This window comes from Mya arenaria, chromosome 9, assembly GCF_026914265.1.
Source record: "Mya arenaria isolate MELC-2E11 chromosome 9, ASM2691426v1".
In the NCBI taxonomy this organism is placed as follows: domain Eukaryota; kingdom Metazoa; phylum Mollusca; class Bivalvia; order Myida; family Myidae; genus Mya; species Mya arenaria.
This window is the reverse complement of record NC_069130.1, coordinates 28,645,277-28,669,381: the sequence shown is the minus strand read 5'-3', so window position 1 is coordinate 28,669,381 and position 24,105 is coordinate 28,645,277. Positions and strand designations below refer to the sequence as shown.

The 24,105-nt window shown below is 33.9% G+C and overlaps 1 protein-coding gene across 1 annotated transcript; it reads right to left on the bottom strand.

The window, feature by feature from the left end:
• Positions 1-2,627: 2,627 nt before the first annotated feature.
• LOC128203219 (endoprotease aex-5-like) lies at positions 2,628-18,204 on the bottom strand. The gene is made up of 13 exons (XM_052904529.1): positions 17,897-18,204; positions 14,949-15,053; positions 13,537-13,644; positions 10,518-10,667; positions 10,175-10,266; positions 9,191-9,288; positions 8,858-9,045; positions 8,176-8,367; positions 7,834-7,937; positions 6,120-6,226; positions 4,975-5,092; positions 3,668-3,990; positions 2,628-2,984 (listed from the first exon to the last, which is right to left on the bottom strand). The coding sequence occupies exons 1-13, from the start codon at positions 18,065-18,067 to the stop codon at positions 2,686-2,688; spliced, it is 2,055 nt and encodes a 684-aa protein (XP_052760489.1). The 5' UTR covers positions 18,068-18,204; the 3' UTR covers positions 2,628-2,685.
• Between the last annotated feature and the right edge of the window lie 5,901 nt (positions 18,205-24,105).

Here is a 24,105-nt window from a genome sequence, read left to right as displayed (position 1 = left end):
CATTTACTAAAAAAAAGTAAATGAATTAAAGGTCGATATAAGCTAAAGCAAAACTTAAGCATTGCTTTAGAGGAAGTAATTAAGCGTACCACTTGTGGAACTAAAAAAAAATAAAAAAAAAAATCATAAGCCTTATACATGTTTGTCAATTGATGTCGTCGGAAGGAGTTGGGATCAACATGAATTTTATCTTCAAGAAAATTTTCAAATACTAGAAGACATGTATCATGTAAAATAGTACCAATATACCCTCGATTTAAATAAGTGTTTAAAACATCATTAAGTCGATCAGTTAGTCGTATTAGAGGAATCATTTTAATTTTGCGAAGCTTTTTGAGAATGTCGTCATATATATCCGGATGAGTAATAGTATTAACAATCATATATTTAAGACTGTAATTGTATTAAGAGAATATTGCCGTAATGCCTTAATAAAAAAAATAGAAAAGGGTTTCCTTTATTTCTTATGTCTAAATCCGTGTTGTTGTTTTTTACAGTTTAGCAGTCATTAATTTACTATGGGAACAAAATTAATCCATGTCCGAACATACTCGAGCGAATCTAACTAATTGAGAAACGAAATAAACCATAAAACGGGGACATTGGAACAAAGACGGATACTTTACAATTTTAAAGTTAAAATCATCCCGCTTGCCATACATACAATTTAATAATATTCAAACTATCTACAAGTTTTGAAAATGCAATCTGGTCTGATTGTTTTTTGTTTTTATTTATATATGTATCGTATGTCGCATTTATCTTTAGAACAGTAAGCCATTTCCCTGGCAAAAGATAGGCAATTGAATATTTTCAGCCAATGCAAACATGTCAACGACATTGACTGTTTTCACACCAAACAATGGTTGAACCGGAATGAAGTTCTAAATCGCCTTGCTTTCTACCAATTTGCAAACAAATTCATTTCAGCAAAGGTTGATTAAGTCCCACTTGGCGACATCGATCAAAGTTTCGTCCTCGTCGTGCTCATCGTACACACCTTAAGCAAGCATACCAACAACTGACAGCGGCCATGACGGAACAGAACAGAACAGAACAGAAATTTTATTCGACTTAAGCATACAAAGCTCATCGTCACAACAATATGTTTAAAAATAATGCATGGCATGTGACAATTATAACATAAGTTAAATTAATAATTCAATCATAAATTTGATATAAATATTGTGAGAGTGTGTATAACAATGACAAGAATGTTATCGATATTAAGGTATAATATGAAAAGATAATGATTTCGGTGATATATGATCTATATGCATTTCTCTCTTTATATAAATACTGCTCCACGTTGATTAATACAGCCGCAAGGTTCATGCTGCGTGATACATACAACTTTGTGGCTAACTGTGTAAGGATATGAATATTACAAAACAGATAACAATGACAAGAATGTTATCGATATTAAGGTATAATATGAAAAGGTAATGATTTCGGTGATATATGATCTATATGTATTTCTCTCTTTATATAAATACTGCTCCACGTTGATTAATACAGCCGCAAGGTTCATGCTGCGTGGTACATACAACTTTGTGGCTGACTGTGTAAGGATATGAATATTACAAAACAGATAACAACAACAACAAAAAAACACGCACACAAAAGGAACAATAATATTTGTACATCTCGTATGTCCTAAGGATCTACATATTTAAGTTTGAACACTAACGTTTATGATACAACATTACAAAGATGGAAAAAACATAGCAAATATTTATACTATATTAAGGAATCACCTTATTTGAAGGACTTATCACAGTAAAGCGCTAACTTCCTTAGGATGGTTTGGTTATTACTTTGCATTAAAACAATATATTTCATCAAACTGGTATGAGTGTAATAATACTTCGGAATATATTGACGTCTAAGGTCCGCATATACTGGACATTTGAGGACGAAATGAAACTCGTCCTCAATATCATTTAAATTACAAAGTGTACATTTTCTTTCATTCCTAGGAACCTTATTGTGTCGACCTATTTCTATATTTAGTTTATGGGATGATCCGCGTAATTTAGATAAAATACTTCTATACTTTGTATTTCCAACAAGACTGAGATATGAGGATTGTTCAAAATTTGTCTTAATTTCTTTGAACACAAAAATGTCCATTTTTACCGACTCAGGGTATAACCATACTTCATAAACACCAGCTAATGTTGATTAAGTCCCACTCGGCGATAACACGTGATAAATTGCGTCATAAATGCTACGTCGGAAGGCGATATTTTGATTTGAAAAAAGACTTTAAACAAAGATATCTTCACTATTTCTTCACCATTTCAAATGAAACACAGCGCAGTCTACACCGCTGACGGAGCCATACCTTTTGTCTTTTACCAGAATTTGATTGCGAGTTTAGTTTCTTAAAGCACTTCGACAAACCTTTTCACAATACGGCCGTCTGACGGAGCACTGTCAAAACATTATTTTGGAAACAGGTTTGTTGAAGTGTTTGATAAAACTAATCACATCATCAAACTCCAGTTATAAAACAAATGCGGGGCTCTTTAAGCGGCATAGACTGCCCTTAGTTTCATTTAAAATGGTGTTGTAAAAGAAAAGTTATCTTTGATTTAAGTCTTCATTTGAAGCAAATTGTTGCCTTCTGACGTAGCATATATGACGTTATCTATCACGTGGTATTCACACACTGGCTATCGCTCATCGTACACGCCTTAAGCAAACATACCAACAACTGACAGCGGCCAGAAAGACCGTAGGCAGAATGAGAAGTGGCACAATCACTGAATTGTACTCGTTATTGTATATATTAATATTATTTGCATTTAAATTGTTTGCAATAATGCCATTGTTTGTAATCGGTTTCCCATCTGTGGGTAGGTTATATCTGTTAATTTTGTCGCCATCATCTGTATCCATATATGAATGATGTGGTGTTTTATCAGTTTCTACTGTACCATGTATTGCTATACTTGCGTTAGCGACATGACATGCACCAGCTGAAAAAATGCAAAGTGTATTTAAAAGATGCAATAATACACCACAAACACAACATTTGACATCTTGTTGAGTTCCCATTCTTAATTTATTCTATTTCAACATCATAAGACTCAGCACCTGTTACAATTGGTTCGATCACCGTTGTTTTAAGATGCACTCTTACTTTCAAATAAGATGTACCACGTTTAATACAGTTGTTTAAACTAACCGAAAGATGGGGAATACATATCGGAAACAATGGTTCTTATGAAGACGAAGGAAACGGCGTTAAATTTAAAGGAAAATGCAGAAAACATGGTATTTCTACCTTTTGAGACTATAGTTGATCACTGTAAATCTTTTAGCTTCCGCCAGTCATTTAATATTTGTGCGTTTCCAGTGATTATAATTAAATACACGATTACAATATTGTTATCAGTAATTAATATTTTCCATAAATGTATTATTTAGTAAGTAGTTAAAGGTTCCTCCTCCTCCTCCTCATCATCATCATCTTCATCATCATCATTATCATCATAATCAGTAGTAGTAGTAGTAGTAGTAGTAGAAGTAGTAGTAGTAGTAGTGGTAGTGGTAGTGGTAGTGGTAGTATTTTTAATTGGAAACAAGACGCCTTAACATGTCAATAAATGTTCATAAAAATAAAACTGTTCAACAAAGGAAACTCAGTAAAACCATTTACCTGGAAAAGGATAGGCCATTGAATATTTGCAACCAATGTAAACATGCCAGCGACCTCGACTATTTTCTCCCCAAAAGTGGTTGGACCGGAAAGTGGTGGTGTTGACATGCTTCGCTGTATCCCCTTTCGCAGAAGGTTCCAATTCTGCTAAAGTTGATTCAGTCCCACTTGGTGATTTAGCCCACAGTTTCATGAGACGCTGTTTTGAATATACGAACTCAATTTCAAACAAAACTTCTTCCATCTTCTCTATGCATGGTGCTGTGTCGCAGGAAGTATTGTCGTACAATTCTTGAACGTACCAGTCAAGATCATCGGTGTGACTGTAATAATAATAATACGTTGGGTGGTCATTCACATTATTATATTATTATTATAACCTTATGATACGATCATATATCCACTTGAGCTCGAACGAAAATTTTCTACGTTCATTGGATTTCTACTAATCCGGGAAATCGGGGATATTGCATTATTCTACGGAGTAGATGTGTTGCGGAAACATATTCTGCAGGGCCTACACTATGTAATTTGACGTTTTTTCCGACTCAGATAGACACCCGTGTGTAAGCCGAAACGGTGCCATACACGTCGTAATGAGCTGATGATGAACTCAAACGGACAGCGCAGTGTACTCGTTTTATGAAATTAAAAATCGCAAGGGGTCTGTTCAAGTATTGGGTCACGTATGTTCGTCCAAAACTCGTACGGAATCCCTATAATTGATGTACCCGTGAGTTGTTGACTACGAATTGTTGGTGTTACGGCCAGTAAAAACTTTCCATGATATATTGTGAACTTCGTGAATATCGTGAGCTAAAGGACAAGAAAGAACACCATAGCAACCACAGGATAGGCATGACCTCCTTGCAGTTGCCATGAGGTTATGTAATTTCCACAAATATAAGAATCCTTAATCGGTTGCTATATGATTTGGGATTATTTATCACTATTGGGATCATTTTATCGACTTCAAACGTCAAAAATCCTAAATAAACAAGAAGTGATAAAAGAAATATAGTATAAACAAATCCATAATTAGCCCTATCCGGCAATGGAGTCTGCACAAGATCGTGGTTTTAAATACTTAACAATACTATAATAATATAATACTTACCACTTTTATTGGATGGTATGACATATTGATAGTGCAGCTTTGAATTAAATGCAATTACCTGTAATGCAATGTCAAAATAATAAAATGGTACTTTATATTATACAAGTCTTTATTATTATCATTAATTATGTAACTTTAATAACATCTCCGAATGTATACTTATCTAATTGACATCTACTAGATTACTTACTATGCGGTTTTCGAAATTATAAGTGTTCTTGTGCTTAATGGTGTCAATTGTTTCCAGTGCCTCCCGAGTAAAACCATCTTTGAACTGTCAGGCAGGCCGAATCCCACATTAGGATGATCTGAGGAAAAACATATTATTCACAGTGCAATATGAGTTAAATATAAATACAATAAAAAATATTAATTTTAAGTAAGTGGGCCAATATGGCGCTATATCGCTCATCTGATTGGACAACGGTTCTAAAGTTATTGATCGGACAACGTACTGGACGCCTTCCACCCATATGCCCTTGGGAAAACTAAAATACGTCCCTTTTGAAGGGGCTTATTAAACATGAAAATGTGTATTTGTTTAAAATGTTACAAAGGGCCACAAATCTTACAATATTTAAGTTGGATTTATATAACTGGTTACAAAAGAGCACATTGTTACCGTGAATATATTCATGAAGTCGTCATCTTCGATGAATGCAAAACAAAGTAATTTTTAAAAAAAATGACATCGGTCAATGGATTCTGAAGAGAAGTTTTCCTAAGTCAAAGGAGCATTTCTGTGAAATTATGTTGAAATCAGATTAGATTTTCGAAGGTTTTCCTTTCAGTTGCCATGGCAATTAAAGTTCTGCATTGGACCACTTTTATTAAAGGAATCTGGAAGAGGACTACCCAAGGATTTTCAAAGTTTTCCATTTAGACATATAATAAAATGTAGCCCTGCCCCTGGCGGCCATATCTTTTATGAATCAACATGGGGTGAAGCAATTTGATAAAGGGTCACTTTTCTTTTAAATTATTTTAAAATTGGGCCAGCGGATTCTGAGGAGAAGAATTTCAAAGTGATTGTTTTTTCCTTTTAGTTGCCATGGCAACTAGAGTTCTGCATTTCTGCATGGAACACTTTTATACACGGAATCTGGAAGATGACCACCCAAGGGACTTTCCTGTGAAGTTTGGTTGAAATTGAGTGGTTTAGGAAAAAGTTGTTGTAAGAAAAATGTTGACGACGGACGGATGATGGACGGACGGACGACGACGGACGCTTTGTGCTCAGGTGAGCTAAAAGTAAGATATAATCACATCTATACTTTTGTGAAGCCCAAGAGGATTTCAATTAACAATGCAGTAATAATTTGTAAAAAAACTTACAATATTTTCCAGCTGTGTTATGCAAAAAATCAGGTGTTGCTTCGATCCCAAAACGGCTGCTTGATTCAATTAAAATATGTTTTACGTCTCTGGCTGTTAAAGCAGGGCTAAAAGAAAGTCAGAAACGGGTTTTGAAACTAAGCCGCATAATAATACCTAAGAAATACGTAGTTTACCCTTCACTAAGTGTCACCATTGACAAACGATAGTTTATAATTTATATTTTTTTATTATGGCAAAATTGCAAAAAAAATAATGACGCTCATTCATACGTGATGTAATGTATGCCAGAAAGTAGCGTTGTGATGTGGGAGAAATCAGGGTACCCGGAAAATACAAAAGTGTTCGGTAAGGTTTGTTACCACCGATCAAACTCGACCACCGGTCAAACTCACAAATGGCCAGACCGAATATCGAACCCGAACTTCTTTGAGAAAAGTAAGTAAAACATCCACCACGCGAAACGAACAATTCTATTTCATGCATATCAGTGAAAAAATAAAAAATATTGGTGAATGATAAACTTGATCATTTCACTCTGGCTCGAGTGAAATAATAACATTTGATCACTCCACTCTGTACAATCAACTCGGGACATCTTTTATAAGATTTGCTTCCCTTGACATGGGTCCGCTGCGACTTGTAGTCTGCGTTTAAAATTCTCAAAATCAAATTATGCAATAGTTTTAATAAAACAAACATTTTTGCGATTGATTATAACAATTAAGAAATAACTTACCAATGTTTGTATTGAACTATTTCATGAAACATACTGTTACAATTAACCCGCTTGGTAGGAATCGGTTAAATATTTACTTGGCCACATGTGGTAGCAATAGATTTGATAGATCATTTCTTCCTACAAACTCTAACCGCGTACATGTATGCACAAGCATTTTGATTTTGACCAATTTCCTTCAATTGATTACCATCATCAGTTTAACAATTCATTTTTTTTAATTGCTCAGAAAAGGCTGTTCCAAGAGCTGAACGATAAAGAAGTCCAGCCATATGCAATAGCTCAGATCATCGGCCATAAAAACCTGATCATTTAAATCAGATGGAAAACCAACTAGCCTTACTAGGCCATGGTGTTTTCAGACATCTTGTCGAGAAAACTTTCAAAGTCTGCTCTCCGTCCTTCTCAAAAGCATCTTCGGGCACAGACTCGACATTTCCTTTGGGGTTTAGTAAACACAAAAGTTAACGGAAACGTGACATTCAACTTTAATATATATGAAACTAATTCGCTGTCTCAACAACAAAAATCCTTCGGCTGCACTGAGCATGAATTCACCCCGAAAATTACCGAGTTTGAGATCGACAGTGAATAGATATACACTACGAAAAACACTAAACACAGACTTCCGTTGCTTTTACGAATACACACTTTTATAAGTCCATCTTTGTTAATTTAAATCTATTGAAATTGTCATTGGATGTAAAAAAAAATGCCACATGCTCAGGTTTCATTTAATTGTATTTCTACGCGATATATTTTTATATCCGAAATGCTTTTGATCATATACTTGTTTTGTGCCTCAATAAATGTTAAAAATGATTGGTTTCTTTGATGGAAGTAGGGTGGTTACAGAAAAACAATATTTTAACTCGTGTCTACGCCACTCGTGAACATATTTTTTTAGTTACCACTAATGAAATAAAATACGATCTAAAACTGAATTCAACAAATAATCTCTATATCATATCTTACTGTGCCTCCAACAAAAGAGCAATCATCCCGGAAACAATTGCAGTTGCAGCAGATTCACCGCCGAAACTTGTGTCACACCTCCGATCGCTGTGCCCAACTGTTATCTTAAAGCGAATAGTAAATAAAATTGCTACAACACATAATCTCGATTATTTTTATCTAACTGCTTGTTTTATTCATACGCATTAATGGTGTTGACTTGGTTGGTGAATGGTGTTGGTGATTAACTTGAGATTGCTCTCGAAAGGTTATTTATTTGTCTTGCATGAAAAACCGCATATGTAATTGATACCGACCCTTGACATATTTACGTCATGGTTTCGCCTGTATATGCCAACATACCATTCTTTGATCGTTCCTTTTTCTACCGTTGCAAAACACTGATACGAGTGCCGCAGCATTGACTTTGCTTACATCAGCGACGGAACCATTGACACCTAAACAGGCAACGGTAATGCTCCCTATATGATTGGCCAAACCAGATCCAGGATATCCGGCAGGAAATACGTATACCGTACCGAGGCCGTTCCGACCCTGACATGAGATATTTAGATATGCATATTGTTACAGAAAAAAGCAACAAACTATTTTCACAACCATTTTAAAATATGCGCCCGATGATATGTAAGCCTTGACAGGTTTTTAGTATTTGTTTTAACTTTCCAACATTATCATCGGCATTCTATGTCGGATGATCTGTTTTGTCAAGGACAAAATATTTGAATCTTATAGCCATATAAATACTGTTCACCGACAAATATGAAAATGATACCTTACGGATGTCGGATGACTTGTTTTGTCAAGGACAAAATATTTGAATCTTATAGCCATATAAATACTGTTCACCGACAAATATGAAAATGATACCTTACGGATGTCGGATGACTTGTTTTGTCAAGGACAAACTATTTGAATCCTATAGCCATATAAATACTGTTCACCGACAAATATGAAAATGATACCTTACGGCAAAATTTTGATAAAAGGTTTAAATTAAAAAATTACTTTAATTCGTTTTCAATACTTCTCTAACTCCTTCAGTCAAAACATCTTCTTCATAGAAGGCTGATTTAATGAGCGCCTTTTTTGCAGCCCAACTATTTGAGAATATATGGATAGCATCACGTCTGTATGCTAAAGCCCTTGAATAAATAGCAGAGTCTATGCCTTGAAACATCCAACTTTTTTCTCTGATCTTTGCAATTTGCAGATCTGAAAAGGATTGGTTCTATCAACTTTCGTATCCATATCCATCTGTTGTTTGTTCATTGAAGATGATTTCTGGTATTCGTAAATATAGCTTCATCTAATTAGATCGTTACAAAGTAATATGAAATGTTTGACATAAATCACATACCTGCAAGTTTTGCTTCGTGTGCAACACCTGTTCCACAAAAAACGCATTTATCACCCGTATTTGGGCGAGCTATGAGTCCAGCACACGCGATCGCATGACTTTGAAGAAAATGGGTAAAACACAGGTAAGAAAACTACTAAATTATATATTATACGTCCATTTATATCTAAACTAAAAGCCACTGATAATTCACCACAGTGACCACAGATTTTCAGTCGGAAAATATATATTTTTAAACTTTGTTTAGATTGAGTTATTTCTGGTACTTTTATGAAAGAAAGTCCGTCCCCTTAGTGCAAAAAGTTTCCGACTAACATTTACACCAAAAATGATTTTTTTTGCATATCTCAATACAGTTATATTATATCCACATGTGATATAAAAATACATTGTATACCTATTAATTAAACCTGAAATATCTGAAACAAAAAAGTACCAAGGGATACACTATACAAATATTGGTGGAAAATGGTACCATATAAAATATAAAAAAAAATATATATGAAGTTAAAAATATGGCTCCTTTTTGCACTGAGCAATATGTTTGTGGTAAAATGAAAATGTTTAGGGTATAAAGGTTTCATATGTCATATGGCACATTTAAGCATTTAGTAACTAAGACCAAACAAAGATTGTGAATCAAAGCACAAATTTTCAATAGCGTTTCAAGCGTCTTTGGAGCATTTTCATTTTTTTCATTTTTAGTGATTGCACTAATTTGTTAATCAATGGGAAATGAATAATTATAATTCTTTTCTGTACTAACTGTTATACTTCATAGTATGCTTGGTAGCTGAATTAATTTTTAGAACGGATTGGCTAAAGTACCTTATAAAGTTTATGTAAATTACACACTACTAACAGACAAAGTATGTGAATAGACAACGGTATTTGAACCATTCGTCCGCTGCGACTTGTAGTCCGCGGCTTTACTGAATGAACATCTGATAGTTACGTAACATTTAAACAACGCTCAGTGCTTACCCTGTTTTTGACGAACTTTCTAGTATACCCGGTAGAACGGTATGACTTGTTTGTGTGATATTATCCACAAAGTTGTAAGACAAATCAAAGTTCTGAAAATATGGAAACAGCGCTCATGAAATAAAAATATAAACAATACTTTTTTGTTTCGATAAACTCGTTTGTTGATGGGCAACAGAAATTTAGGCGGACAAATATGTTGTTATCATAAATGGCCGTGTATGTATCATTGTCTTCACTCTTCACGTTCAGTTCGTTCAATTAAAAGAGAACTGCGCGACATTAAATTTAAATATAAGAAACAACAATATATCACAGGAGTAATTCATTTTGTAATTCTTACTATATTTCCATGTATAAACCTATTGTTCGCATTGATACCAACGTCTGTAACTCCCACAACAATTCCACGTCCACTGACATTATGTTCAATCCATGATTGGTCAATTCCAAGCGCTTGGTCGAAATGAGGTGAACAAAGGTTCATGAAATTCTGAAACAAAAACAAGAACAAATATTAAATCAATGACCACACAATTGTGTTGTACTGAAGGTACCACTTTTAAAATAAAAGTATCATGAAAAAAAATGAAATGGTCTAGAAGAATTAAACAACACATTATTTAATTGACTGAAAGTGTCGATTACAATTTTCCGTGTATTAACCTTCCAAATAAAACGTGTTCAACGTCTGAGTGTACAGGTTCTTGTACATGTATAACGTTATTGCAATTTCTCTCGCAAATTATTTCCATATTTAATTAAATGCTTTCGTAAAAACGTTTGTAAACCCGCTCGATGATTTAATCGAGTCTTTGGTGATTTTCTGCACCTTATAGCGGCCCGCTATTTTTAATACGTGGTGAGTAAAAGGTTTATGGAGACTTAAGAACTTGGTTGAAAATATGCGTCTCTTTTTCCTAAATAAATCAAGTACCTTTGAGCTGAAAATGTAGACACAGTCAATTTTTCCCTTGAATACATGAGTTGTCGTTCTTATCATAATAATTGTCTCGTCATTAAATAAACGGTCTTACTTTTGACATTAATTTTGTAGAGACAGTCTATTTTTTTTAAAAAAGTTGTCTTTCGTACGTTTGACAAAAGCGCGCGAGTTTCTGATTTTCGCAACGTTTCTGGCGGGTGGTGCTAAAAGCCGATACCCGGTATCCGGTATCGCCAGGTACCCGGTACCACTTTTTGATATCGGATTATGTGCTACCGTGATGTTATCAGATGACTAATCTCATTATGACATGGCCGCTTTTTATTGCCTTTTAAAGGTATCATTATCGGATAAAGATCTCTGTTGCTGGCGGTATGCTTTAGGTTAAGAAAATAGTTTAAGTTATGTCTTTTCCCGAGTAAGCAAGAGACATATTGATATAGTGCTGTCTGTCTGTCACAAAACTTGTTCCCTGTAAAACTTATAGTTGTAATCAAACCTGGAAGAAGTGTTAATGTAAACTGTAGTTGTGCATAGACTACTGTTTTACCAAAATAGGTCTCTTTGAATTCCTTCATAGCCTTGACTCGACATCAGCCATCACCAACTTCAAAATATTTAAATGGTAGATATGTTTGTGGGCCCGCTGTGATACTTTGTATCACAGTTTTTCTTGTAATATATTAAACCACCCTTCATTTGGCACACTGCGATATATACCCGAAAAATAGACCAGCATTTTGTATGGAAGGGAATTGAAGCAACTTATATATTGCAATCTGGTTTGTACATCTGCTTTCTTACTTGTACACCTTGCTTAACTGCATCCTGAAATCGGTATTCGAGCAACTACAATGCTAGCTTACTGAAAGTTTATTTCTTAATCTCATATAGACTCGTGCTTAAGCTGTTTTTAAGGCTTACTTTCTGGGTCACTTTCTTGACTAGTGTAATGGTCCGCTGTAGGCGTCGGATGTGCGTTCATAATAATGTAACGGTCCGCTGTTGGCGGCGGACGTGCGTTTATATCGGTCATCTGTAGGCGTCGGATGTGCGTTCATAGTACAACTGTAACGGTCCGCTATAGGCGTCAGATGTGCGTTCATAATAATGTAACGGTCCGCTGTAGGCGGCGGACGTGCGTTCATAATAATGTAACGGTCATCGGTAGGCTTCGGATGTGCGTTCATAGTGTATATAACTTCCGTTATCGACGAAAGAACGTCCATAGTACGTATTATTTCTTGGTTGGTGATGTGCAAATTAGCAAAGGTCGGGTTCTGTGTGTATTGAGAATTTACTGTATATAAAGACCAGTGGACTCCTTCGGGGTCGAGCATGCTTTTCTCTGAAGGAATCTGCTGGCATTGTTTGACGTCGCACGTTTTACTAGCTTAATTTTGCAAAACTCATCAGGATGACTACCACAAAGCCTAACTTAGGGCGTTTTTATTGGTAATAAACTAGTTTCGGTTTATGTCGGTTTCAGGAACTGTGAATTTGTTGTAACAGTTTCAAATTAAACCAAAACCAGTTTTATCGTTTTTTAACGAAACCGAAACCGGGTTTTGAAACTATCGAACCCTTACCGGAGGCGGTTTCATCGATTCGTTCCATCTGAAAACTGGTTTACTTCGAAAACAACATTGCGGAAAGCGATCAAACACGATTTGTATCTCAATATGTTTATAACAATGCTTTACAATGGGCAAAGAGCTTAATGAAAAGGGTTATATTATTAATTGTGTAGCTCAGTGGCTACGGTAGCTTCGCCATGTTGTTGGAAATGTCCACAAAATCATGCACTTGTTACTTCAAGCAAAACTATCAAAACCGGTTTCTCAACTGCTGTAACCATTGAAATTAAAACTGAAACTGGTTTGGCATCAACAAAACTGCCCTTAACAAGCATAATAAAATACGTCATATTTACGAGTATCTAATATTTTTACACCAGGTGGCTCTACGCTTACAATGTGGGTAATTTCTTAAAAGAAATTTTATCAATCATAAGAAGTCGGCTATCTCCGGGCAAACATCGGGATAGATATGTGTTGCATAATGGGCGATCGCGAGGTGTTCCGATTGTCGTGTACTTAACTTTCTGAACTTAACGCCATCTGGTGTAATAAAACCTAGCTTCTTTGAGTCCTGCTTTGTGGCTCGTTACACAGTGCTTGCTTACTTCAACTGTTCGGAATAATTAGTGCATTAAACCCTTTTTACGCAAATTTTAACACACACTTTTAACTGAATTGAATAAACATGTATCATCAAAAAACAAGGATGCAATAACGCAATAATTATGAAAGTGTACCATGGAAAGATGTACAATTCATAATGCAAGACATCAAAACAGAAAGCATTATGTATTTTTTGTTTCAATGCTCTTCCATGTTTGGCATGCGATACGTACGGGTGCATTCCATTGTTCAGACTGGTGTCTATCGCTACTGTATGTTGCAGATCGTAGGCTGAGAGGCGATACTTGATACAAGTTGTAGCTTTGAGCCATCTTTTCAATCTATATTGATACAATAATAAAACAAACAAATTAGTTGGTCCTGTCTTGAAATGTTAAAAGCTGGTTTGAATATCAACGCACCGCAAAACTACAGCAAGATTATTTGGCATTAACATTTTTTTTCTTTTCGAAAGCGTATTAAATTACTTATACCCGTATTAAAAGTGTTCATTCAGCGCTAGTATTAATATGGTAAGTTTGCTTTAATGCGCCTTTGCTTCAATTATTCTAACACATCATCGTAAAATTGGTAATATTAGCTATGTTCATTATATTTTATTCATCGAATCTAGTATATGTTCACTTGTTTTATCAAAGCCAATAATTTTCTTTTGCTTAACGTTATTTAAGTCATTTTTTATACAAAGAAATCGAATCGTTGTTTTATATACGGTCTTCAAAAATTCTTTAGTACAGAATCTTGCGATAAATAAGTACTTTTACAAACGTAAATGAAAATGTACATTACTAGTTTTGCTTTTTATTACTGAATAATATGTTGGAAAACCTGTTAAGAAATTGAGTCTTCATTCATTTTGTTTAATACCGGTTTGAGAGAAACACTAGAAAGGCAACTCCACTAAACGTTTGTTTGTTTTTTTAATATCGATCAAGACTAAAAATATACCTTTAAAGAATTATTTATGTCTGTCAGAATGAATTGTTCAATACGTGATATATCAATAAGCATAATGTTAAAGACAGCGCACTATTATTCAATACCCTATTGAATACTGTCTTTATATATACCGTCCTTGAACACGGAAGACCCTATAAATACAATTCACTGAAAACCTCGTTTTGCATTATAGTTGTGAAATTTAAGACTTATTGATCACGATTTGGTTCTCAATAAATGTCACAGTATATGTGAAAACAAAGTGTATACAAAATTGCATTGAATTCTTCGCCATTATAGGATACCAGCGCCTTAGCTAAAATAAAGACGGATATACCGGTACATATCAATAGAAATGCTTGAGAAGTATTTGACGCATAGTAAATGCTTCAGTCAATTTAAATGTTAACGTTTTTGATTTTTGCATATAAGATTGGCCTAATGATAACGTCATTCTTTCACGAATAGTTCTTCTTAATAAGATGTTTGTCAGTTAGAACAATCTACTATAAACATGTTATACACAAGAACAGCAATAGTTGTTTAAATTTGGTGGAAAAGGGAAGTTAAAAATGTGTTTCATATATTGGATACATGATATATTCTTTTTTAATTACGCATGTCTCACATACTTATATAATCGCATTTTTAATTATGTAGCACAAAATAAAACAAAAGTAAATACGTGTTGGTTTGAACGTTGAAGGACTGCTAGTTCAATATGTGACAACAGTTGTCGATGTTTCAGTTCCACTGTTTTCATTACGAAGATGAAAAGGTTGTCATTTATCTGGAAAAAAGTGATTAGTGAAAAACATCTTCCTTAATAAATAAATAGGGTTTTGTAGCATGTATGCATATACTAATTTTTGCCACATGTTTACGTGTTTTTGTATCTTTAACGCGTATTTGGCATAACAAATGACACGGAACCATATTTATAGTGCCGTGATATTACGAAGGGAAATGTTCGCATTTGTAAGTAAGCAATTACAAGAACAAAAGAATTGATTGTGGTAAATCTTATTTGGGAGTACGAGTACATCTTTAAGAAAACAGTAAATGTGTATGTTATCAACAATTTGTGAACAAAAATTGCTACACAAAACCAAAATTTTGCCAAAAGCTTTAGTATGAAGTGAACTGATGTTAAAAACGACACAAAGATAAATATGAAAATTTTCCTGAGGTTGATACGTCTTACATTTGTCGCAGTTGAGTTATGGCCATTGGCATTTTCCAGTGGTAGACATATTTTAGGCGCTTTATTTTTTTAAACACTTGTTTTTCGTTAACATCTCCTTTTGAGAATGGACTAATAAGCATCTCGGCAGCGTCTTATCAAAGAGTGTAGGAGAGTAGAGTATAGTAAGATACAGATTTTCAATTGAATACTAACCCCCGCCTACTTAACGCTAGCTTCACCACTTATCGGTGGTGTAAATGAAATGAGCTGCCGACAGTTCCTCGTTGCAGCTCAGCCTTTTGCTTAATCGTACAACTTTAGTATGTTTTATATGACATCTGATTTGATTTTATAACATGGACATATTTCGAGAGAATCGGAGAATTTTGCACAGTGAAGAGCACTTTTATTACAGGTTGGCTACAATTTCAATATATTACAATGGTAAGAATGGCACCCTATTGTGTTACTTCCAAAGGCTTTAAATCATATCAACTTTCAGCGCAAATCATATTCAACAGCGGCGTAACCAATACTCCACAGCGCTATCACTAGAGCAACAGCGCCACCACTTTTATAAATATATCTATATCCGTTCATAAAAGTGTTTGTACCTTTTGATGTGTACCGGCGTATGTATTAAAAATAACGTACAGTTCCATTTACAAGTGATATAATGTACTAAGGGTATGTCTTTGCACCTTAGTGTAGTTGAAATGCTGGCAAATCTCAAAATACGCGCAAGTTTAAATCGGGAGAAAAGCTCCTTGCAACACAGTTCGCACAACAATAAAACGAAATCGAAGCCAACCTGTAGTAAAAGTGTTTTTACACGGTACCACATTCACCGATTTTCGACATATGTTTTTTTTATGCTGTTCGATGAGATATGGAGTTTTATCAGTAAAATAACAAAAAAGGGAGTGAAAATATCAACTTTTAGAACTACTTTTAAAATCCATTGTAGTTACTTCCCCTTGATCAAAACAGAACACTTCACTTTTGAAACAGAAAATGTTTGCAAATAAAATATTTGAAATTTAGAGAAATGTTTCACAAGTTAAAATAAAGATATATTTGAAAATTAACACCTTACCTTTCATTAAAAAAATGGTTATTCCGTTTTTATAAACGTATCCTTGATTTTGAAGCTGAATGTTCGAATGTACTTTCATTACAAACAAATTATAGACGAAAACAACTGTTCGAATATAAATAGAATGTTATATCATCGTTCAAATGTATTTTAAACTGTTTGTCGTTGTAATACGTAATACGAACTTCTCAGAAAATTGGCGAACAATTTACAGATTTACGTTTTTTTTTACCCCAACCACGCCTCAAAATGTGTCAACAAACTAGCGTGGTCCTCATCGTTACCTTGAAATCAACCTGTCTTCAAGCAAAACAGACTGGTCTCTGACAGTAAGATGACTGAATATCTATGTATCATGAAACCACGCTCTATAACTAAGAAAATGTTTGATATCCAATGATTATCCGCAATTGTTTTGCCAACCCATTCGACCTTTCAAATTTTCATTCAATAAATGGCGGCGTAGTAATTTGGTTATGTGTTCATACCACGCTTCAAATAAAAGAGTTTCCGTTATTTTTTTTGGAACAGGGGTACACTTATAAAACTTTATTGATAACTGTTCATAACTATTTGCACTAAAAAAACGAGCGAATGATAAACTATAAAAAAGAATATCAAAGAACTCTTTCTCAACAAACCGCAAAAAAGAAAATTGACAGCTATATTTTTGCATGAGGGGCGCCCTATGGGTAGCGGCGTTAATAATATATTTTCTAAAAAGGGGGTAATTAAAAAAATAAATTAAAATTCTATAAAACTCGGGAAAATGAGCATAAAAGAAACAGAAAAGTTGTTTATTTCAGTATAAGATCCTATTTTATCATACTGGTAATCATAGAAAAACTGTATTTTTTATGACACTCGTGAAATAAAATACGAGCTTACACTGAAAAACAACAACAAATATCCTCTATATATTTAATAAAATAAATCAGATGAAATGTAAAGAATTCTCACGTGTGTACAAATTAACAAAAGGCGCAATTGCACCAAGGAAGTATCGACAGCTCATATGCTTTGCACCAACGATGAGTGGTTGAGCTGGGATTTATTAGGCATGTAACCGCGGGTCATAACTAAAATTAAATGTAAAACTTGTAAACTGTAATACTAGTATTTTAGTCAGGCTATTTCATAAATAAGTTATGTTGTAGCTACGGAGAATAAAAGATTTGAAAAAAAAAACACGATCGTGTGATATGATCATTGATTACATGTCATGTAACGCTAGACCATGATTCTCCAAAATTGAAGGCATATAAGGGGGTGCATTTGTAATAGCCTTGAATGGCCTTTAGTATATAATGAGTAGAATATTATGTATAATAAACTATTTTGTTAAGCTCACCTTGCTATCAAAGTAGAACAAATGTATTCCCAGCGAGTGTTCTATATCATTTAAATACTTTTCTTCCGATCGAATAACAATCCGTATATTGTCGTATTTGCAATCTTGCTTTGTTTCGACACCGAAAGACAAACTGATTATAAACACTAAAATTGCAATCGTCCCCGTCATTTTTGCGTGTCCACAAAGTGTGACCCAATTCCTCACTGTAATTATCAATATGAAATTATAAATCAAAGAGGTGTACAATATATACTCAAAGTAGCTATTACAAGAAATTGTGCAAAATATTTGCGTCGGTTGAACTGTCTTTGGCGCATGATCGATAATTGTTTGTCCTCATGGGCCGTATGGCTTATTGGTTATGAAATAAACCTTCTAAACCTGATAATCAATGACAATGTATCAGATGACAACCGGGTAGTTAATGTATCTACTTAGTATGTTTACTATAAATACAACTGGATTTGTTCACGATTTAAACCTTCTGAGAGACTATCTCTGTTTTTTAACTGTTTAATTAATTTTATTATTAAATCACGTCATGTTTTTTTTAAACATGGACCATTGTACTTTAAACATCTTTTAATTTAATAATTGCATCAGTTGTCGGGCCCGAAAAAAGACAAGTTTAAATATTTGTATAGTATGGCGTTAAGAAATATGTAACAAGAGCGCCGCAGAGCAACCGCCTGGTAGAACGCTTGTCTGTTCTTGTTGTTGTGTTCTTGTTAAAAAGGGGTATAACTGAACTATTTAATTCAGTGTAATTGGCGTTATGTGACGTCACAAACCACGTGTATGTCCATACTGATTTACATTAGGAACCTAACAAGCAAGCGCGGCACAAAGAACATCACTTCATTCTCAATATGCACCCCTGACCACATCATGACACATGACATTTAGTTGTACGTTTAATTATCCAAGGTCATAGCCAAGCATGGCCAATTACAAGAGAAACAAAAGAAAATTATAAAAATATCGTTTTTTATAAAAACTATATACATTTAGAAGTAAAATTATCGCTCATCTTTTCTTTTCATGAATGCAGTTCATTGCTCGATTACCATCGCCATGGTTTATGTCTTTGATGAGTCTGAATACGTATAATATGCAATAAGAATGTTGTTATAAGATCTTTGAAACATTACAATGTAGATCATTTTATTCACAAACTTAAACTTTGCGATTGGTCAAACATGTTTATTGCAAAAAATGTAGAAGATTCATGGCTGTCTTTTAAAGAAACATTTCAGTCAGTTTTGAACACTGTTGCTCCTGTTAAGGAAGTCAGACTAAAACAAAGAAGTGAACCATGGTTAGATTCTAACATTCTGGAACTCATCAGTCAAAGAGATGCTTTTTTTCAAATTCAAAAAATACAAACAGAAGGAGATGTTAAATAAATATCGTTTTTACAGAAATCTTGTTCAGAAAGAAGTTATTAAGGCCAAATCAGAATATATGTCGAACAAGCTGGAAGAAAATAAAAATGATCCAAAAAAGCTGTGGGCAGATTTAAAAAATCTTGGATATAGTAGTAAAAGTAAATCTTCTCCAAATATTGTTTTGAACATTGATGATGAAAATTGTTTTGAACCATGTAAGGTTGCAAATAACTTTAATACTTTTTTACTACTGTAGCCTCAACTTTAGTAAAAAAAACTACCTTTGCCCTTCAATTTGTTTAACTATGAGTCTGACTGTTTTAAACGATTTTATAAAGATAGAAATCCTGACTCTGTTAAATTTAAACTTCACACTGTTAGTGAAGAATACATTTACAAGGAACTATGTAAACTAAATTGTTCAAAAAGCACAGGGTTAGATAATATTCCTGCGAGGTTTTTAAAAGATGCTGCACCATTTTTAAAGATACCAGTAACATTTCTGATAAACAGCTCTATCACAAGTAACATTGTATCATCTGAACTCAAAAATGCTAAAGTTAAACCATTGTTTAAGAAAAACAACAGATCTGATGTTTCAAACTATCGACCTGTAAGCATACTATGTATAGTTTCAAAAGTCTTAGAAAGAGTTGTATACAACCAACTAGAATCTTTTCTTGTTAAACATGGATTATTATAGGAACTTCAGAGTGGTTTTAGATGAAACTATTCAACTGACTCCTGCCTAATTCATTTGACCGACCATATAAAAGAACAAAATTCCAAAGGTCTTTATACAGGAATGATTATGCTGGATCTTCAAAAGGCGTTTGATACCGTAGATCACAAAGTTCTATGTCAGAAGTTAAAAGAAATTGGTGTGGATTCAATTGAGTGGTTTCAATCATATTTATCTGGACGTAAACAAGTTGTCAATGTAAATAATACAACGTCTGAATTCATGAACATCTCTTGTGGCGTTCCTCAAGAAAGCATACTTGGACCGTTGCTGTTTTTATGCTATGTCAATGATATGAGTATAAGCATAAGTGAAAAATGTAAATTAATATTATATGCAGATGATAGTGCTATCCTTTGCTCACACAAAGATCCGTCTGTTATTAGTAATGTACTCGGCAAGGAACTTGAAAACTGTAGTAAGTGGTTAGTTGACAACAAACTGTCTTTGCATCTTGGAAAAACAGAATGTATTTTATTTGGGTCTAAAAGAAAACTAACAAAAGTTGATAGCTTTAATATAAACTGCAATGGCCATATCATAAAACCTAAACAATCTTTTAAATATCTTGGAAGTATACTGGACAATGATCTCAGTGCTGCATCTATTGTTAACAATATTGTCAGTAAAGTTAATTCTAGGCTAAGATTTTTATATAACAATATTGTCAGTAAAGTTAATTCTAGGCTAAGATTTTTATATAGACAAAATCGTTTTTTAGATATGAATCTAAGAAGATTGTTATGTAACTCCTTAATACAATGTCATTTTGACTATGCATCGACATCTTGGTACAGTGGTATATCTAAACAATTCAAAAACAGATAACAGGTCACTCAGAACAAAGTTGTCAGATTTATTTATGGCTATGATTGTAGAACTTCCCTGAAAGTCTCGGCTTTCAGTGATAATGGATGGCTTAATATAGAAAATAGGATAAAGCAACTACGACTAAACCATGTACATAAAATCTTTAATAGCAAATGCCCATCATACTTACATGAACATTTTACTTTAGTCTCATCCACACATTCTTACAACAGTAGACATAGTGCTGGAAATTTTAAAGTGCCACAGGCTGACAGTTTTATATTAAATACTTTCTTTTATCAAGCAATCCAGGACTGGAACAGCCTTCCAATAAAGTTAAAAGAATTGAAAAATAAGAATACTTTTAAAAAAGAAGTGAAATCACATCTCATTGTTGGTATGAAATATGCAGAAATGGAAGATTTCCTATTTTATTATTTGTTATTCATTTAATATTGCATATCAGTTCTTAGATTTTTGTCATATTATGCTAATGTGTCATATGGTTTTAACAGTCGGTTGCATTATAACTGTAGAAGTTCGATCTCAAACATTTAACCATTCTTTAACTGGTCAAGAGTATATGCTTGTTATTTTTGTATAAGAAAACCTAATTTAAACAGCTTACAACTGAGATCTTGGCAAATAATTAATTTGTCATAAGGACCCCATTGGAAATAAGTTGAATAACTTTAATGGGTTATCCTGTGTTATATATTTGTCACATTGAATTAAATCTTTATTAACGCACGTATGTATCCAAAGCATTCTAATGATGTTGTGCTTCAGTATAGATATCATCACTAATACTTTGTTAATCAGTCTGTGTTATAACTTTATGAGATATTTGTTGTGTTACTATGACATATATATATGCACGAATAAATATATCTATAATGCAAACTGGACGCAAAAATAAACATGTTTTAAGTTGATTTGAATGCAATGAAAACTACAGGGACACGCTACGTAGCAAAACATGTCATAAAGTTCTTGTTTCATGGACAAGGCTATTTCCCAATATACACAAAACAAATGCATTGTATGGTTGCTGTATTCTTTGGCATGGTTGTTTTGTGTAACAAAGACAATATATTTTTTATTTTCACATGTTTACTATATGAAGTCCGATTAAATATTATATTAAAGTGTAAAACATGAGTTTATAATAAACAATGCATGCAATAAAGTATACGATTAAAGGGAGGTAATGCAGTTTTACTTGTTATTGAGAAGTGTTTAAAATAGTAGAGTGGTTACCGGTCCGATACAATCCACGAAGAATTATACTTAGTTACCGTAATCGTAAGCCTAACAAATCACACTTAAAGTTATATCTAGAACAGTTAAGAATCATGTTGAACATACGTTGGCATTCTGCCGTCATCTTTTCTTCGGTTGATATTAAAAAGATCTGGCTCCTGCTTTGTTGTTTGTAAGCATCCTGAAAAAGTAAAAGTGAAGTATAAAATGCGAAAATGGTATAAGACAGAAACTGGAACAACCAAAGGCATTGACATTGTATTATGTTTGGCCTTCAAATGCCGGTATAAAGAATTATAATTTCAAAGGACCAGGAGCTTGGTTTAGATACAGGGTTGGTATTCAATATTGGTCTTACCTGGATCTTAGAACGATGTAGCTAATAGGATAATTTGTTATTAATAACTGACCAATAGAGTCAATGAAGTCAATGATGTATGACCATAAGATTGACTAAAGTTACATATTGAATACCACCCCTGATCGAAGTCGTAGAGTGAAATGATCTTATGTCATCCTTTGGTGTTGTTGTTTTTTACTAATATTTGTAAAAAATATACTTCAGCCGGAATATGTGGAAAACACAGTTAAAAAACAGAAAAGCACCAACCGGTTACCCGCTATGACGTTCTTACATATTCAAGTTTCGACTAAGATCCATTTTTAAACGTGGCCCTCGGTCTATTCCAAGACAAAAAAAGTAAAATAAAAGGTGTCAAAACGGTCAATCTGTGAAAGTGCAGCTTTAACATTTATGCAAAAAGCTACAGAAACAAGCTCAGTAGTAAAAATATATATATATATATATAGCTTTGTTTATCAAGAATTGTTAGATACCGCCTTGGAACGGTGATTAAAATGTAAATTTCCTGGGGGTTTAAACCAGTTTATGTGCACAAACCTCACTCTTATCCCAACAATCCTTAATAAAGATAAAACGCAAAAGGTAAACCTTATCAAAGTATGCATTAACTTGAGGAAACTTAAAAAACAAATAAACAATAAAACAAATAATAATAAACGCATAGGTAAACCCCAAGTACTTCTATGATTAGAGATCCCAACTCTATCTGCAGACGGAGGGATACAATTCAGAGCACCTTATGCAAAAACTTTTCAAAGATACGATGCAGTCATTGTTAGAAACTCTAATCATCCCACACAGTCTGCCTTATAAAATAAAGGGTTTAACACTGTGGGATCATAGAGTTTTATAATAAAATGCATTATTGTACTAAAACTGGGAACAAATAAGGAAAACATTATTAAAAATAAAAGCGACATGTATTCGCTTGTCTTTCCTTCCAAATGATTTGAAAATGTAAAATATTTGAAGAACAAACCTTGGTTACCACTAGAAAATGTTACATACCTCATATTTTGGTTCTAGGCATTTCTGTCAGACAAGAAGATTCTAAAAAAATAATCCGTTATGTTTTATGCAACACGGGTTGCCTAAGGCGGGGCCAATTTTGAAACCAGGGGCATAAATTGAGAATGTTCGTAGAGTACCATTAGACGCCAAATATTAGCCTTATATGTGTTTGAAACTGTACACATTGTCCTGTTTTCAAGAAAAATAAAAGGTGTGGGGCCAACTTTAACCCCAGGGGCATAATTTGAACAATTTTGGTAGAGGACCACAATATTATGCTAAATACCAAATATCAAGGGTCAGGGCTCAGCAGTTGCGGGCAGGAAGCTTTTCAAAGATTTCCCTATATATCTTTATGTAAAACATTTGACCCCGAGGGCGTGGTAAATTTTGTCACCAGAGGCTTAATTTTAACATAGTGCACCAATATACAATGTTTAACATCAAATATCTGAGCCTATGGCCTTATGGTTTAGGAGGAGATGTTACTTAAATTAATTCTTGACGACGGACGACGCATGAAGGACACCGGATAGACCGATTTATTATATGCCTATCAGTTTTCTTTTCCATATCCAATATTGAAAATACAGCACACCGTATTGAAAAAGCCGCAACACCATACTGT

Excerpts from the sequence above, each read along its gene's own strand:
- LOC128203219 (XM_052904529.1), bottom strand. The coding sequence starts at position 18,067 with ATGACGGGGACGATTGCAATTTTAGTGTTTATAATCAGTTTGTCTTTC. Across the intron at positions 8,368-8,857 it reads TGACTGAAGGAGTTAGAGAA|GGTCGGAACGGCCTCGGTAC; the intron begins GTATTGAAAACG and ends ATCTCATGTCAG. Across the intron at positions 5,093-6,119 it reads TAACACAGCTGGAAAATATT|ATCATCCTAATGTGGGATTC; the intron begins GTAAGTTTTTTT and ends GTTTTTCCTCAG.